The sequence below is a fragment of the Eimeria maxima genome, genomic scaffold (genome assembly GCF_000499605.1).
Source record: "Eimeria maxima Weybridge genomic scaffold, Emw_scaff404, whole genome shotgun sequence".
Lineage (NCBI taxonomy): Eukaryota > Apicomplexa > Conoidasida > Eucoccidiorida > Eimeriidae > Eimeria > Eimeria maxima.
The window spans coordinates 9,443-24,812 of record NW_013566483.1 but is presented as its reverse complement, the minus strand read 5'-3'; the positions used below and the strand labels follow the sequence as shown (position 1 = coordinate 24,812).

The window sequence follows — 15,370 nt, the reverse complement described above, 5'->3', positions numbered from 1 at the left end:
TGATTGCATTCTTTCTTTTTCTGCTGCTTTATATACTTGGCAGTTTTTTTTAGGAATATTGGTATTATAAGGGCATAAAAGGCTAGGGAACGTTATTTGCTGCTGCTCCATGAGCAGCAGCAGTAGCGGCAGCAGCAGCAGCACCACGGGCTATCTTCACAGTAGCGATGGCTAACAGGTCCTGCCTAGTTCACGATCCCATTATGTTTCCCCTTTCGTTTTAACTCCGCTTTAATTTTGCCAGTTTTTGGCTTCCTTGAGTGGCATTTCTAGTCCTTTGTGAGTCTGTTGCTGCAGCGTGTGAACCCTCCCCGCAGCAGCAGCAGCAGCAGCAGCGGCCGCTGTGGTACGGAAGGCCCCACGCTAAAGCGTCTTGTGCAGTTTAGTCAATTAGTTAAAGAAACGGTAAAATTCTGTTTCCTCCTGCCTACCCTGGCGGTCTCGGCGGGGTTGCCTTTAGCTAGGAGCAGTCAGCGCATGTAGTACCTCCCAGAGCAGTGTAGGAGTTTATAGGGCTTGGGGTTCGTGTGGCGACATGAAAGACGACGCTGCGCAGTCGCAGCGCCAAGTCGCTACTGGGGGAATGCATACCAGCTTTGGTGTCTTAGGGGAGACGTTTCCAGCCACCACCGCAGCAGCAGGAAACGCCGGGTTGGCCTTAGGCGTTGCAACAGCAGCAGCAGCGCCAGCTGCTGCATCCTCTACTCTATGGCTTGTGGATTCTGAGGGGCAGAACTGCCTTACAGCAGCAGCCCCCTGGTCATCCCAAGTCAACGCTACTGCTGTTCAGCAGCAGCATGCAGCAGAGCTTCAACAGCTCGAGTTTCTCAAGCAGCGGCGACAGCACCAGCTACTGCTGCTGCAACAGCAGCAAGCGCAGCAGCAGCAGATACACGAACAGCAGCTCAGGCAGCAGCTTCTGATCCAGCAGCACTCGCCTCTGCAACATTCCACCAACCCACAGGTTCTACAACACCATTTGCAGCTGCAGCAGCTGCAGCAGCAGCAACAGCAGCAGCTGCAGCAGCAGCAACTGCAACACATACTTAGCCAACAGCTGCTGCGAGAACAACAGAGCCAGCGAGAAGCAGAAGAACAGCTGGCGAGGCAGTTGCTACAGCAGCAAGAGTTGCTGAAGCAGCAGGAACTGTTGCAGCACCAGAAACTTCTGCAACAACAAGGGATGCTGCAGCAGCACGAATTGGTACAGCGACAGGAACCTCATGAGCTACGGGAGCTGCAGCAGCAACAGCAGCAAGAGCTTCAACAACAGGAGCTGCTGCAGCAAGTCGTGCAGGAGCAGGCCACTGCAGCACTTAGTTCTGGGCAGGGCTCCTCTTTCCTGGACAATCGAAGCGAACAGCAGCAGATGCTGCTGCTGCTGCAGAATGAGCAGCAGCAGGAGGAGCAAAGAGCGGGTGCCTCAGGGGTACCAGCAGCCTCTGACGCATCAATAAAGCACCACGGGCCTGCTCTGAACAGCAGTAGCAACAGCAGCAGCAGCAGCAGCAGCACCCCAATTTCACACGACCCTCCAGAAGCAGCGGAGTCAGAGTACGTCAATAACAGCCGAATTAAAGGCGAAGGAGCAGCGCCACTCTCTACCTCGCTGCACTCCCTACCAGCTGAGTCTGGGCCTGCAGCAGCAACAGCAGCAGCGGCAGCAGCAGAAACAGCTGAAGGAGAAGACCCAGGGGTTGGGCACCACGCCTCCCTTCCCTCTAAAGTCCCCCGGGGTGTTTGGTTCAACCGATCCACCGGCTGCTGGCTAGCTTGCGTTTCAGGAGTAGGCAAGAGGCTGCATGGTAGGCGTTGCTGCTGTTGTTGGTGTTGTTGCATTTACAGCAGCTTTGGGGGTTGCTACTGTATAACGCCTATAGCTGCACGTCTGGCGGGAAGTCGCATTGCAACCTCAGCTGCTGCAGCGATCACAGCATCGAGTGCAGAGCAGCTGCAGAAGATCCTACACCAGACGCAGCAGCGTTCGCACCGTGCTGCTTTTTTCTCTGTGCCTTTTTCCCTGCAGTGTTTAGTTCAAAACGGTACGGGCATGAAAGGGCTTTCCAAATGGCTGTCAACTGTAAGGAGGCCGACAGGGCCCAAGCAGCGGGGGGCGGAGGGGGGCCTTCGGCGACCCCCTCACAAGATATGTTTGCTGCCCCTACACCAAAGGGGCAAGCTGCAGGCGCTTCCCCTGCTGCAGCAGGAGGCAATCGGAGAAGCAGAACCACATCGTCCAGGAAGCAGCAGCAGCAGCAAAATGTCATTCGCGCATCTTCTCCTGGAAGAATCTCAAAGGCCCCAGATTTGGACGTTGCCGCTATGCAGCAAGCAGAGGGGGAAGAGGACGAAGCAGTTGACTCAGCCACTGATACACGAACAGATGAAGGCTCTGTACGCACAACTCCTGCTGTTGTTGCTGCTGGTGACAATGTTAATGCTGCTGATGTTGTCTGCCAGTGCTGATGCTGAGCAGCAACTCGACCTGTGGGACTTGCATTCGTTTCGAAAATTCAGTGCCAGTTGTGTCTTCCCGTCTCTGCAGCATGCTGGAGGACTCGCTGAACGATCTAAGCGGCGTCGCGTTCTTTCGTGTAAGTTACAGCGGCAGCTACACCACCTGCGCCAGTAGCAGCACAAGCACGAACAGCAGTCTGCTTTCCTTGGTTAGGGCTTTATCATTGGGGTGGTGGTGTTTGTTGGGGTGTGTGTTAGGCCGGGGAGCTGAGGCAGCGGCGAGCGGGCTTTGCCCCGGCTTCGGGGGGCCTGAGGAGCGGGGCCCCCAACGAGGCAGTGAGGGCCCCTACGGCAACAGCAACAGCGGCAATGGCAACATGAAACCTGTGACCCGCACGAGCGGGGGAGGTGCTTACGAACGACCCAGGACAGACTCTTTGCTCCATGGAGGTGAGGCATATAACCAGGTTGCCTCCATGCTGCACTGTCCTCCTGCTGTTCCGCTACACGTGAAGCTGCCGCAGGGCAACACTGCCATGGCGGGTTTCCCGGTTCGATTTGGTCTGTGTTTAGGGTTGAGGGTTTGTTGCTTATGGCTTGGAACTGCGCCTTCATAGGCTTTCTCTATCTTTACCTCCCTTTGCATTGGTGTAACGTTGTGTAGGGGGGTGTGCTTGTGTTGCTTGGAAGGAGCTTCTGTGCTTCTTACCTGTGTTGGGGCGGCTGGTTCTTGGTGCGTCTGGTAGAGCTTTCACTGTATGTGTATGTGTTTGCCTTCCGTTTGCTTGCCTCTCTTTTCTTCTTCAGTACCCAAAGGAGTTTGGTTCAACTCACACACCAAGTCCTGGACCTGCACAACAGCGGGTCCGAAGAGGCAGCTACTCGTCTTCTCTTCAAATCGTTTCGGCTTTGCAGAGGCACGCCGAATGGCAATATCTGCGAGGCTTGCTTCTTTGAAGTTAGAGGGGCTTCCTGTACCTAACTGCCCTCTCCTTTATGAGCCCCCTGGGGGTATGGGAGGCCCTGGGATCCCCGGAGGCCTCCCGGGTGACGGAGGGCAATCCCAGGGGGGGCCGGGTATTGGTGGCATCCCCGGGGATGGGTGGGGCGGCTATTCGCCGCACGAAGGAGAGGACGGGTACGCTGACGTTTTGGGTGGAGTCGGGGGACCTCGCAGACGGCGGAGACAAAGAGATGGGGGTCCCCAGCTGGTGCACTGCAGGCAGAGACGAGCCGCAGAGGGAGATGACAGTGGCTCTGATCCGTGGGATATGTTTAGGAGCGGTCTGCCGTTTGTGGCCGAGGCGGTGAGCAGTTGTGGGTGTAGTTCTCTTAGTTGCGCATTTGTGTGGTGCTGCTTGGCTCTGCTCCCCAAATGGCATTTCTTTTGCTCAGTGTGGTTTTTTGTGTGTTTTGTTATTTGCCTGTTTTCTGTTTGTTTGGTTGTGTCCTCAGCTGGATTACTCTTTTTGTGTGCCTGTGTACAGAACCAAGGACCTCAGTCTTTGGTTCTGTCGTTGCATGTCGCTGGACTTCATTGTTGTATCCGCCTCTGTGTTGCCTTTTTGTGGTGCAGGATGCTGCCTCCTATGCAGCAGCTGCAGGATCAGGTGACGGTTTTCCTTCGCGGCGTTTGTGCGCTTCTGAGCGCCGGCTGCTTGAAGTTGGTTCGATAGCCTTGGAGCTGTTGCTAAAGGATTTGCTGCGGGTGTGTGGGGTGGAGCTGGCAGGCGCTTCTGCTTGTTTCACCTTTCCCGTCTTCACCGCGATTCACAGGGCCATTTCCAGGACGCAGAGGGCTTCAGATCCTCTTCAGTTCGAGCGCCTTTTCAAGGCATTTTCCGTCTGCGTACGGCAGCAGCAGCTCCCCAGCAGACTCCGGCCCCGGCAGCAAGCTGAACTCCTCACCAAAGTCCTTGCTGCAGAAAGAGTTTACAAGAAGGAACAGCAGCAACAACAACAGCAGAGTTTCCATGTTGAGGCAACAACAGAAACTAACGGCGCCTCTGCGGCCGCTGCTGTCGCTGCAGACACGCGTACACCAACCGTCGAGCATGCAGCAACGAGCGATGCCGCTGCAACAACAAAAGCAGATACAGGTTCTGCAGTGGCAACGAGTGATGCAACACCAGCAGATGCAGGTCCAGAAGCAGCTCCTGCTGCATATGCAGCAATGGCAAATGACGCAGTAACAGCCGATGCAGCACCAGCGGCTGCAGCTGTAGAATTGGCGGAGTCAGCTGATGCAGTACTTTCAGTATCAACTGATGCAGCAGCAGGAACGCCAACTGACTTAGCGACAGCAAATGTTGCTGGGGCATCAGCGGCAGCAGCATGTGTTGAAGCAGCAGAAGAAATAAGTAATGCAGTGGCAGCGGCAAGTTGTGGAGAACTGACAGCAGCAGCAGCATTCGAGACCGCCCCTGAGCAAATAGAGACCCAAGCGGCCACAGAAGACAGAAGCGCCGATGGCAGCGGCGGCTTTGTAGCAACAGTAGAGGGCTTTAGTGCTGCCGCTGCTCCAGTTGATGCAACAACTGCCTGCGAAACTCCTGCTGCTGCTGCTGCCGCTGCTACTGAAGGCCTTCCTTCCTTCTCCAGATCCTCGGAAAGTGCTCATGGGCAGGGGATGTCAATAGTAACGGAGGCAGAAGCGGAGTCAGCAGCAGTAGCGGCAATGTCAGCAGCAGCCGGAATTCAGGCAGGCGGGGCTGTTGCTGCTGAGCTGGAAGCAGAAGCAGCACCACCAGCTGCAGGAGCGGACAACACGGCAGCAGAAGGTGCAGGAGCGTGTGAAGCTCTACCAGCAGCAGCAGCAACCAACAGGTATTCACCGGTAGAAGCAGCAGCGAATAGCATAGAAGGAGCAACGGCAGAGCCAGTTAGTGCTGATGCAGCAACAGATGATGCTGCAGCAGGTGCAGCTGAGGCAGATGCTTCGGAGGCATTTGCTTCTGCAGCAAATGCAGCTCTAGAAGAATCAGCACTAGCATATGCAGCTGCAGCAAATGGAGCCACAGCAGATGCAGTAAAGACGTAGCCTTTTGCAGATACCGGTGATTTGGCTGTATTCAGCACAGAGGGACGGGAGCCGCAAGGGAGACCCTTCAGCGGCTCGTGCATGAACGCTTCAAATACACTGTAGCAAAAGCAACGTGATTTACTGGTGTTGTTGCAACAGAAGCTGCTCCAGCTGCTAGTGTCTGCGCCTGCGCGCGGCAGCGGGCTCTGCGGCATAGGGCCTATATGATCGATTTTGCTTCACTTTCCCCCCACTTTTTTTAACTTGTGTACAACAAGATAGATTTTCAATTTTTTGAAACGATCTGGTTAAGCAAAACACGCACCGCACTGCGTCAGAGCCGCCGTGCTGCTGTAGCAGCACCTCCCAGCTGCAGCAAGGACACCTCGCAGCGCCAAAACCATTGCCCTGCAGTGTGGTGCCTTGTGACAGCAGCGGCTGTCAACAGCTCAGCAGCTAAAGTTGGAGCAATATCCATAAAGGTGCGCTTGTTCTGTCCAATAGTATGCCCCACTGTATGTATATTGCATACAGGAATATTCAGTGTGTGCCAAATAGGTATATATGGCACATAATATATATATTTTACAGTATGTACTCCGGAAATGGCGAGGCTACGAGTTCAGAAGCAATAAACCCCGTATTCGTAGGTGCAAGCCGCTGCAGCATCTTCTGGCCGCCGCATTCCCTGCTGCTGCTGCTGCTGTTTCTCGCTCCGCTCTGAGGAGGATGGGAACAACTTGGATAACGCCACAGCAGTGCGTGTGCATTTAAGATGCAACTGCACTTGCAGCTGCACCTCTTGAAACATTGACGTCTTCCTTTGCACCGTAAGCTGCTGCTGCCGCTGCTCGATCGTCGGCAACAGCTAACGGTGTTGGCTTTGCGTGCTCCTGGTGCAGTTTAAAGGGCTTGTATGCGGTTCACATGAAGTAAATCTATCCCAGTTTGCTGTTTTCTGGCATGTCTGCAAACTCCCCGTACTTGGCAATGAGAATGCAACTGGCAACGAAACCGACAATGCGCAGGGCGGCGCGCCACTTAGGGGAAATGTACTCCTGAGGAGCTTCCCTTAGCATTCCTGGAAAAAACATCTTGACGAGTGAGTGAAAGAAAAGTGAACAAGGGCATACAGAACGGAACGGAACTGTGCAGCGAGCGGGATGGTGTTATGCCGCCGATGTCGGCCGCAGGCCAAACGACGTCTTCCGGTTGAATAGGGAGTCAACTCCCCCCAACTAATATTAGGAAAAGGCAAATGTTTATTTTTGGGTTGGACGATAACAGCAAAACAGGCAGAATCGAGAAGGTGCCGAAGGAGTTGGGGAGTGCGGGAACATGCTGGCCTTCTACGCATGCAGCCCCGAAAAGGCTCACTTGCCCTGCGTGTATGATGATTCATTTGCAATTAAAAGGTTATAACACTTGATGAGAAGATCAATACCTCCTCTCTGAAACTGAAACCTGGTTGGTTTCTGAATGTTGCTGAGATGGGACCAGCGTCACTGCTCGGGTCTACACCTCCATCGACTGAATTGAGATTCTGTTGTATGCAGGAGTAGATCAATTTATATATGTCGTCCAGATGTTGGTTTAATTTTCACCAGGACAGGACGGCAGAACCAAAATTAGTCGAAAATGGTGTATTTGAAGCCTATTTTGTGTGCATTTCTACTTGCTGGCAGGAGAATGTCCAGCTAGGGTGGGCCGACGAAGAGTTCAGCAGTTGCGCCCACTGGTAGTGCATACAGCAAAGTATGGTTGTTCTTTCGTGCATGTGCCCATGCACGGTACCACCTCAATTTCTTTTAGCCACTTCTTCTTGTACCGTCCCCCCGCCCCTTCCCTTTGAGCGCCAGTTGACGCTAACTGGACCCTTTCAAGGGCTGTTGTCGGTAAGGATGCATTATAGTTATTGCTCCTCCCGACACCCCTCCTTCCGTCTCTTTTCCCCTCACACCCGACAGCGAGACATAATTCATTATCTAGACATTTGTGTATACTATGATTAAGGAATTGTCACCTCTCGCCAGGGCGAATAGCATGAATATGACAAAACTGTGACAAAACCACACGACATGTTCGCGACTTGTTTTGTGAGGGTGCGTATGGCCCTTGGCTACCTTGACCGTGAAGGCTGAGCGGGGCACGAATTTTGTTTGCTTCATCAATTGGCGAGTACTTTTCATTAGCATTTAAGGATTGGCGCCTGTTGACCAATGCAAAAGCACAGCTTTATACGACGAGAAAAAGGCTGAAGAGCCAAAGGGTGAGGTGCCCAAAAGAGAATGATTGCCTAAGGTGCTTCCGCCGACTCCACAGAGAGGGAGGAAGCTAAGTTGTAGTTAGTTTTGGAAAGCCGTTTTCTGCACCAATGTGTTTACCTATCACTAGTTTTGCCCTCACTCTCTTTGATGGCATGGGACGGATTGTGTAGTGTCAATGTATTGCCCGCCGCCGCTTCCCCCTTTTATTGTGTATCAGGGGATTCTTAAAAGGGGCCCCTGATTTGCCGCATCGCAACCCGACAAACCTCTCCTGTTGCGGAATTACCTTTTGTCAGCGGTGGTAGTTACGGGCAGCGCAGGCCCATGCAGCTGCTGTTGAATAGGGTAGCCGTTTCCTTGCTGCGTAAGGGAGGGGTCTCGCGGAAAGCGGAGAACTGGCAAGAGCCGTTCTCCAAATATCCGCCTTTGCCTCTGGAGACATTTCTTCCCCTTAACCCTCAGCCCTTGTGTGTCTGTGCGAACACCTCTTCGGCGCTGCTGTTTCTCAGCTAGTTGATGAGTAGCGGAAAATCCGTCTTTGTTTCAGAACAAGTAAAAGTATTATTATCAGGTGCCTTCCACACAAAGCAAAATCCTTGGCTTTGCGGAGGTTTATTTTACAGCACTACTTGCACGTATTTCGGCGCAACTATAAGTGTTGCTTCCGATGTTGTATCCGTTTGTGCCGACTGGTTCAAAAGCAGCTAGCCAACTAATAAGCTCAGAGCGACAAGTTGCTTCAACAGCCTTTTATTTATCGCAGGTGTATCGTCGGCATTCCTCAATACTGTTTTCAGCAAACTACGGGGAACTCAATGAGCTAGGAAGTTCGAATAATGCCGTGAAAAGGAGAGAATAGATACAAAACATGTTGAATCATGGCATCTGTATTTCTGCTGAAGCAGTATCCTTCTTTGATATGCTACCTTCTGTTGCTGCTGCTGCGGAGAAGTGCTGATGGTGCTGCTGCTGCTCGACCACTCGCTCGTTCAGCCCCAGCCCTCTCAAGTCAGGCTTAAACTTTGAAGCGTAAATACTGCATTTAAGTTTGCGGTTAAAGAGAAGGGCTTGGGGCTTAGGGCTGAGTGTTCTGGGCTGCGTGTTTGTTCCGACCTGCGGGAGGGTACAGCGGCAGGTCACTTCGACAGTGGGTCGAGCGGCAAGCCGGGAGCCAAGGAGGTATTAAATTGGATACTTAGTGCCCAAGACTATTTAACTAATAAACACTGAAATGAAATCCAGCTTGAAACACATCGCTTAAAGACGACTTCAGATGCAGCGCTGCAGCCGGCGGTGTAACAACGGCGGTCTGTCATTACCGCCGACAAGCGCTGAGGGTATATTCTCCGTTTTCTCTTTTTTTATTCCACAGATTTGCCGTTGGCTTTTACTTTTAATTTCAAGTGGTTTTGTTTCTGGTTGTGGGGATAATTTTGAGGTCGGGCGGGGGCCTTCCAGCGACACTCGCGGTCCGCTGGTCTGGTCTGGTCTGGAGTGCCTACGTTATTGAGTCTTTAATGTGTTTCAACTAAGCACCATTTGAATGCTCATCAGCAGTTTAAAGGCTTCAACAAGCCAGTAACTTCTCCGTCAGATGCAGCAGCATCAGCAGCTGCTGCCTTTCTGAGGCTATCTACGGTCCCAGTGCCCGTCGTTGAAGGTGGTAAACGCAGCAGGCAGTGGAGTTTTTAACAGAGTTTTTATCTCCTCCTCGTCAACCATCCTGGCGATTTTAGTGTGTCTTTGATTTTTCTTTCAAACAGCGCGTACACTCCAACGCTGCCACCCACTGTGTGGGTTCTCTACTTCGTTGCCTTGGCAGAACATACCCCTATCGGGTGGGGGCCTCCATCTGTTCCTTGCTGGCATTAGATCATAATAAGGGAAGTTTAATAACCAGTTGTGTCCCCGCTCTTTCTCCTCAGGTCAACTTGTTTGCCTCGTTTGCTGTCTCTTGTGAGCAGCTGCTGGGACCAGAGGGCCTCAGGCGGCCCCAGGGAGGCCTAGAGACCAGCAGAGGCTCTGAAGGCACTGAGCAGCAGAAACTCCTGCTGTCTAAACGTGAGACAGAGATGCACACGCAGCCCATGCAGAGACATGCTGAACAGCCCCGATCAGATGACACATTTAAGCAACAACAGCTGCAGCTGCTGGTGCAGCACCAGCTCCAGCACACACGGAAACAGCAACACCCAACAGACAGCCCGCAAATGCAGAGTTTGGATCATAACCAACCTCCACTGCCGCTGTCGCACACTCACGAGCTGCGGCTGCTGCACGAAGAACAGCAACGGCAGCAACAGCAGCAACAGCAGCACCAAAACATCTTGCCCCAGCACCAGCAGCACCAGCTGGAGCACCAGCAACAGCACCACCACCCGCAGCTTTTGTCTGTTCAAGAGCAGCAGTATCACCAGCAGCAACAGCAACAGCAGCAGCAGCCAGCAGCTCACCTTAACGCTGCCTCCAAGTGCTTAAGTGCAATCCACTCCGAGTCCTCGGGGAACTTGGTGCTGGGCCTGTCACTGCTTCCAGCGCTAACGGCAGCAGCAACATCAGCAACCCAAACAGCACTGCATGCAGCAACGGTAACAGCAAGAGTAGCAGGCGCCCCAGCGTCAGCAGCAGCAGCAAACGTGAAGCCGAAAGCTGCTCCCCGGAAGCGCCGCAGCAGAGCCAAAGCTGCGCAACCGAAGAAGAGCCCTGCATCTGTACCTCTAGCGCCAATTCCCCTTCTCTCAGCGACAGCAACAACAACAGCAGCGGCGACCTTCAGGTCTCACGAAGAAGCAGTTTCAGGGGAAATAGCGGCAGCGCAGGCAGCTGCCGTTCAAGCGGCTCTTCAAGAGAAACAGTTGCTGCAGCAACAAACAGCACTGCAGTTGCAGCCCCCTAAGAAGCCCAAACCCAGAGTTCGACGGAACGCCCAACAGCAGCAGAAGCAGCAACAGCAGCAGCAGCAACAGGCGTTGGCTCCTACCACTGCAGTTTCTCCCATTGATCGGACGCTCATCGGTTGCCCCAATAGTCAGGGCAGCTCTGTTTTTGCTGCTGGCAGCAGCAGCAATGGGTGGGCGCTTCCATCGCTGCCCCTACCAGCACATCCGCAGCACTGCGGGCAGCAGCAGCAGCAACAGAGACAGACACAGCAGCAATGCCAGTACAGGACACTGCAAGCAGCAGATGGAGCAGATGCTCAACAGCAGCAGCATCTGCTGCTGCCTCCGACAGGCAGACTCAGTATGAAAGCATCTCCTTCAAGCGTCCCCGTGCTGCAGCTGCTGCGGCCTCAACAGCAACTGCAGCAATTGCAGAAAGAGCTGCAGGTGCAGCAGCCTTCACCGAAGCAGCTCTCTGTGTCCCACGCAGAGCTCCCGCGTGAAACTGACAAGCAGAAGCAACAGGAACAAATGCCTCAGAATCCGCTGGACTGCACGTGGTCACATCACGCACTGTCTCACCAGCAGCAACAACTGCAGGAGCAGCACCAATGCGCATATATTAGACGCTGGAACCCGTATCCCGATTTGCCCTTTCTTTACACCGAAGAAGAGATGGAAGTCGCAACGCGATTAATGCTCCAGCACAAACAACAACAGCAGCAACAGCACCAGCACCATCAGCAGCAGCAGGTGGCTTGTCCTCCTGTTATTGCATCATCCGGCACCACAGACAAACTCAGTCAGTGCCTTCGGGGGTCCCTTGAAGTCAGTGCGTGTAGTACGCCACCTGCGGGGGTGACATCAGCACGGAGCTTCAAATTTGCTCCTGCTCCTCCTTCACCTGCTGCTGCTACTGCTACTGCTGCCGCTGCTGCGGAAGCAACGAAAAAGAACCCTGCCAAGAGAGGCCACCTGAGGAGGCAAAGTGCTGCAGCAGCAGCAGCAACAAAACTTCTGGGAAAGAAACTTGTTGGGCCGGTTGGTGGTGCTGCTGCAGGACAGCTGTATTCTCAGCAACAGCAGCAACAAAGCTCCACACCTACCACTACTACCAGCAGCAGTATCTGTGTTAACGGCAGCAGCAGCACCTTCTGCAGCATGCCATTGGAAAACGGCATTGGACAGCAGAGAACCCCCCCAAACTTGAGGGAATTCAACTATAGAGCTCGAGAGCAAACAACATCCGCGGCAACAACATGCAGCAAACTTACCTGCGAAGAGCTGCAGCAACAGGTGCTGCAGCAGAAGCTGCAGCAGCGATTGCAGCAGCAGCCTTCGCTGCAGCAGCTGATCACGACACACCCTCAGGTTCATAACATGCAGCAATCCCACATTATTCACCCTGGGCAGCAACAGCAACAGCTGCCGCTGGTGCAGCAGTGCCAGCTACAGCAGCAGCAACCTTACCCACAGCAGAAGCTCCCGCTGTACATGCAACAGCACCAGGAGGTGCAGCAACAACAGCACCTCCAGCAGGAGCAGCAGCAGCAGCAACGGCAGCTTGACTCTTCGATTGTTCAGAAGCAGCAAAGTCAGACGTGCTTCACAGGGCAGCAACACCAGCAGCAGCAGCAGCAGAACAATGTGGCGGTACACTCCAATGGTGCGTCGAAAGCTTCGGAGCAACAGGCAAAAGCAAAACCCCAACGACAGAAACGGCAGTCTCAGCAGAAAGGGCAGGCACAACACAACCGGGTGCAGCAGCAGCAGCAACAGCGAGACCAGCAACAGGGAGTGCAGCACCAAATGCTGCTGCCTCACGGTTTTGAGAATCCAGCAGATGGGCAGCAACAGCTGCAGCACCTGCATTTAAAGCAGCAGCAGCTGCAAGTCCTGCAACTACAATTGCACCAGCAACAGCAGCAGCAAAAACACCATCAACAGCTGCTTCTGCAGCAACAGCAACAGCTGGGAACGCAGCAAATAGCCTCCTCTGTTGTACCTGCCCACAACACGAGAACATTGATTATGTCTCAACAGCAGCAGGAACAGCAACAACAGCAACAAAAGCAATGTCTGCAACAGCCACAACAACAGCAGCTGCAGCAGCAGCAGCGTACAGGCTCCCTTGGAGATGCTCCTCAGCACGTACACCTTGTGCCTGCAACTCCGGCTGAGGGACAGCAATCACAGCACATTTTGCTGCTTCAGCAGCAGCAGCAACAGCAACAACAGCAGCTACAGCAGCAGCAGCAGGTCCTGCTCCAGTCGCACCACCGGCTTGAGATGCTCTCCGCTGCGCTGCATCAACTGAGGACTTCGCCGCCGCAGCAGCAAGAGGAGCAGCAAGCGCAACAAGCTTCAGCAGAGCAGCTGCAGCTGGGGTATTCTAGGCAGTCAGGAACAGCAGCAACAAGTGCAGCAGCAAGCTCTGCTGCAACAACAGCTGCAGCAGCAGCACCAGCAGCAGCAGCTGCTGCTACGGACGCCACTATCATACAGGTGGTGCCCCTTGAAGCCGCTCCGCAGCTCCATATGACGCAACGGAGATTGCTTCACTCTGCCGCATTTGCCGCATTCTCCCAGGCACAGCAACAGCAGCAGCAGCAACATGCGCAGCAGCAACAGCATGCGCAGCAACACCAGCAACAACAGCAACAACAACAACAACAGCGTTGCCAGCAGTGGGCGGCCGATTGCCCTATAGTGCGGCAGTGGCGAATACGGCAAGTGAGCCACTGGATACTTCTTCTTTGCTCATGTTTTGTTAGGCCTTCCGCTGCTGTGCTGCTGCTGCAGCAATCGGGCGTGGCCTCCCGACTGCTGCCGCAGGATGTTTTGTGTTGAGCCTTCTGCTGTTGTTATCCACTTCTGAGTGCTGTCTCTGTGTTTTGTGTGCAGCCCCAAGAAGCTGCAGCAACTGCTGCAGCAGCAGCAGCAGCTTCTGCAGCATCTGCTCCTGGGAGTGGAGATGGAGTACCGCCCTTGCAGGAGCGTGGAGAAGTAGAGGTTTGGGGTTCGGTGAACAGGTCAGGTGCAGCGGCAGCAGTAATGGCGGAGGCACACTGGGCTCACGGAGCAGCAGCAGCAGCTGCTGCTGCTCTTGACGGTCGCTGCTTAACTCACAAACCACTTGCGTCAGAGGGGGGAGCAGCAATTCCCAGCTTGCCTAAGCAGTGTCAAGCGCAGCAGCAACCGCAGAAGTTGGTGCAGCATCAACTGCAGCATCAGCACCTGCAAGAGCAGGAGCAACCAGAAGTAGAAAAGGGGTCATGGGCAAGGGGGACTTTCGTGTCTTCTCTCCATTTGCTGCCATCTGCAGCAGCTGCTGCTGTTGGGGGCCCAGATAATGAGACATGTGCAGATTTTGCTGCTGGTGTGGATTTTCGCAATAAAAGGCAAAGGGCTAGCAGCCCACCACCACAGCAGCAACAACAGCAGCAGAGTCGCTGCAACAACTGGCCGTGACGTTCCAATGCAGTAGCCGTAGTCTATAGTAGCCTTTTCTTTATTGGATAGAACAGAAGGGAGGAAAAAGAAAGAAAAATACACAATGGCGACTCACAAGACAGAGACACACCCATGCCTGTAAACTGTACATACATCAGGATGGTAAAAGGCAACCATTAATGCACTATGCTGCTTAAAGCATAGGAGAGGGAAGTAATTTAAGTAAGTGCATGCATGCATGCATACGAGAGGGGAGCAATTTAATTAACTGCATGCAAGCATGCAAGCGAACGCCCAGCAACAAAGTCCCATTGGGAGAGGGCAGATATTTAATTTTTATTCTCGTTATTCCCCAGTGTCTTCACTGGGGTGTGCAGGCAGCAGCGACACGGATGCCTGTTGCTTGCTGCTCCCTTTAGAGAAGCGTTTTCTTGCTGCAGCAAAGCAGCTAGACTTATCGGCGATTTAGCTGTAGATGGCCCCCTCCATTGTCGCTGCAGATGCAGAAAGGCCGCAGGCATGAATCCATGCAACAGCGGCGTATACCCTGTACATTACACTCCTTGCCGTGAGGTAAGTCCTGTTGACAGGGTAGCAGCTACAAGTACTACTGCAGCAGGGAGGCACCGTCTGGTGCTTGCCGCCTCACCACGCAGAGGAGCAACAGCAGCCAGGAGATCGCTGCAGGCATAGCTGTGTATGGTGCTGCACTGCACCCACTAGTTTGTGTCCCCCATGCTAGCCGGTGGTGGTGTTTCTCTCTTGCTTAGTGATTATATACACAAGAAACAGCACCACACCTCCACCTCTTCGTTCCCTTCTTTAGCAGTAAACGTACTTATACTGTACATCAGGTCACCTGCTGAGGGTCAAGGAAGCACCCACCCGGTGTGTAGACACAGTGTCAGTGCATGCAGCAAGACTGTTTTGTTGATGTTATGTCTCTCCTTGCTTGTGTGGACAAGATAAAATGTTGTGCGTCCCTTAGCCCCCTATAACACCATCCCAACCACTCCTCCTGCTGCCTCTCGCCTACTACCCTTGAGTAGTAGAAAGTAAATCATCTACTTCTTCATAACAATTTTATATATAAACTATTAAACTCCTCTGCAGCTTATGACGTTTGCCCACAAAGGTCGAAGACTGTCACTGTAACACAAGACCGTCTACTGATACACAAAAAGACACCTTAACCAAGCAACCCGCAGCAGCAACGGACGACATAAAGGCAAATAGACACATTTAAATGTATATACATCCAATTTATGCATTTAAAAGTTCAAAATAAATAA

The 15,370-nt window shown here is 53.3% G+C and overlaps 2 protein-coding genes across 2 annotated transcripts; both read left to right on the top strand.

Annotated features, from left to right (window-relative positions):
- Positions 1-535: 535 nt before the first annotated feature.
- EMWEY_00031740 (hypothetical protein, conserved) lies at positions 536-5,497 on the top strand (the record flags this gene model as incomplete). The annotated part of the gene is made up of 7 exons (XM_013481742.1): positions 536-1,805; positions 2,027-2,394; positions 2,546-2,594; positions 2,716-3,008; positions 3,148-3,190; positions 3,373-3,764; positions 4,034-5,497. 7 exons carry the CDS (start codon positions 536-538, stop codon positions 5,495-5,497), a joined length of 3,879 nt encoding a protein of 1,292 aa, XP_013337196.1.
- Positions 5,498-9,818: 4,321 nt separating this feature from the next.
- Positions 9,819-14,096, top strand: EMWEY_00031730 (hypothetical protein, conserved; the record flags this gene model as incomplete). Its single annotated transcript, XM_013481741.1, has 2 exons — positions 9,819-13,358; positions 13,530-14,096. 2 exons carry the CDS (start codon positions 9,819-9,821, stop codon positions 14,094-14,096), a joined length of 4,107 nt encoding a protein of 1,368 aa, XP_013337195.1.
- Positions 14,097-15,370: the final 1,274 nt, after the last annotated feature.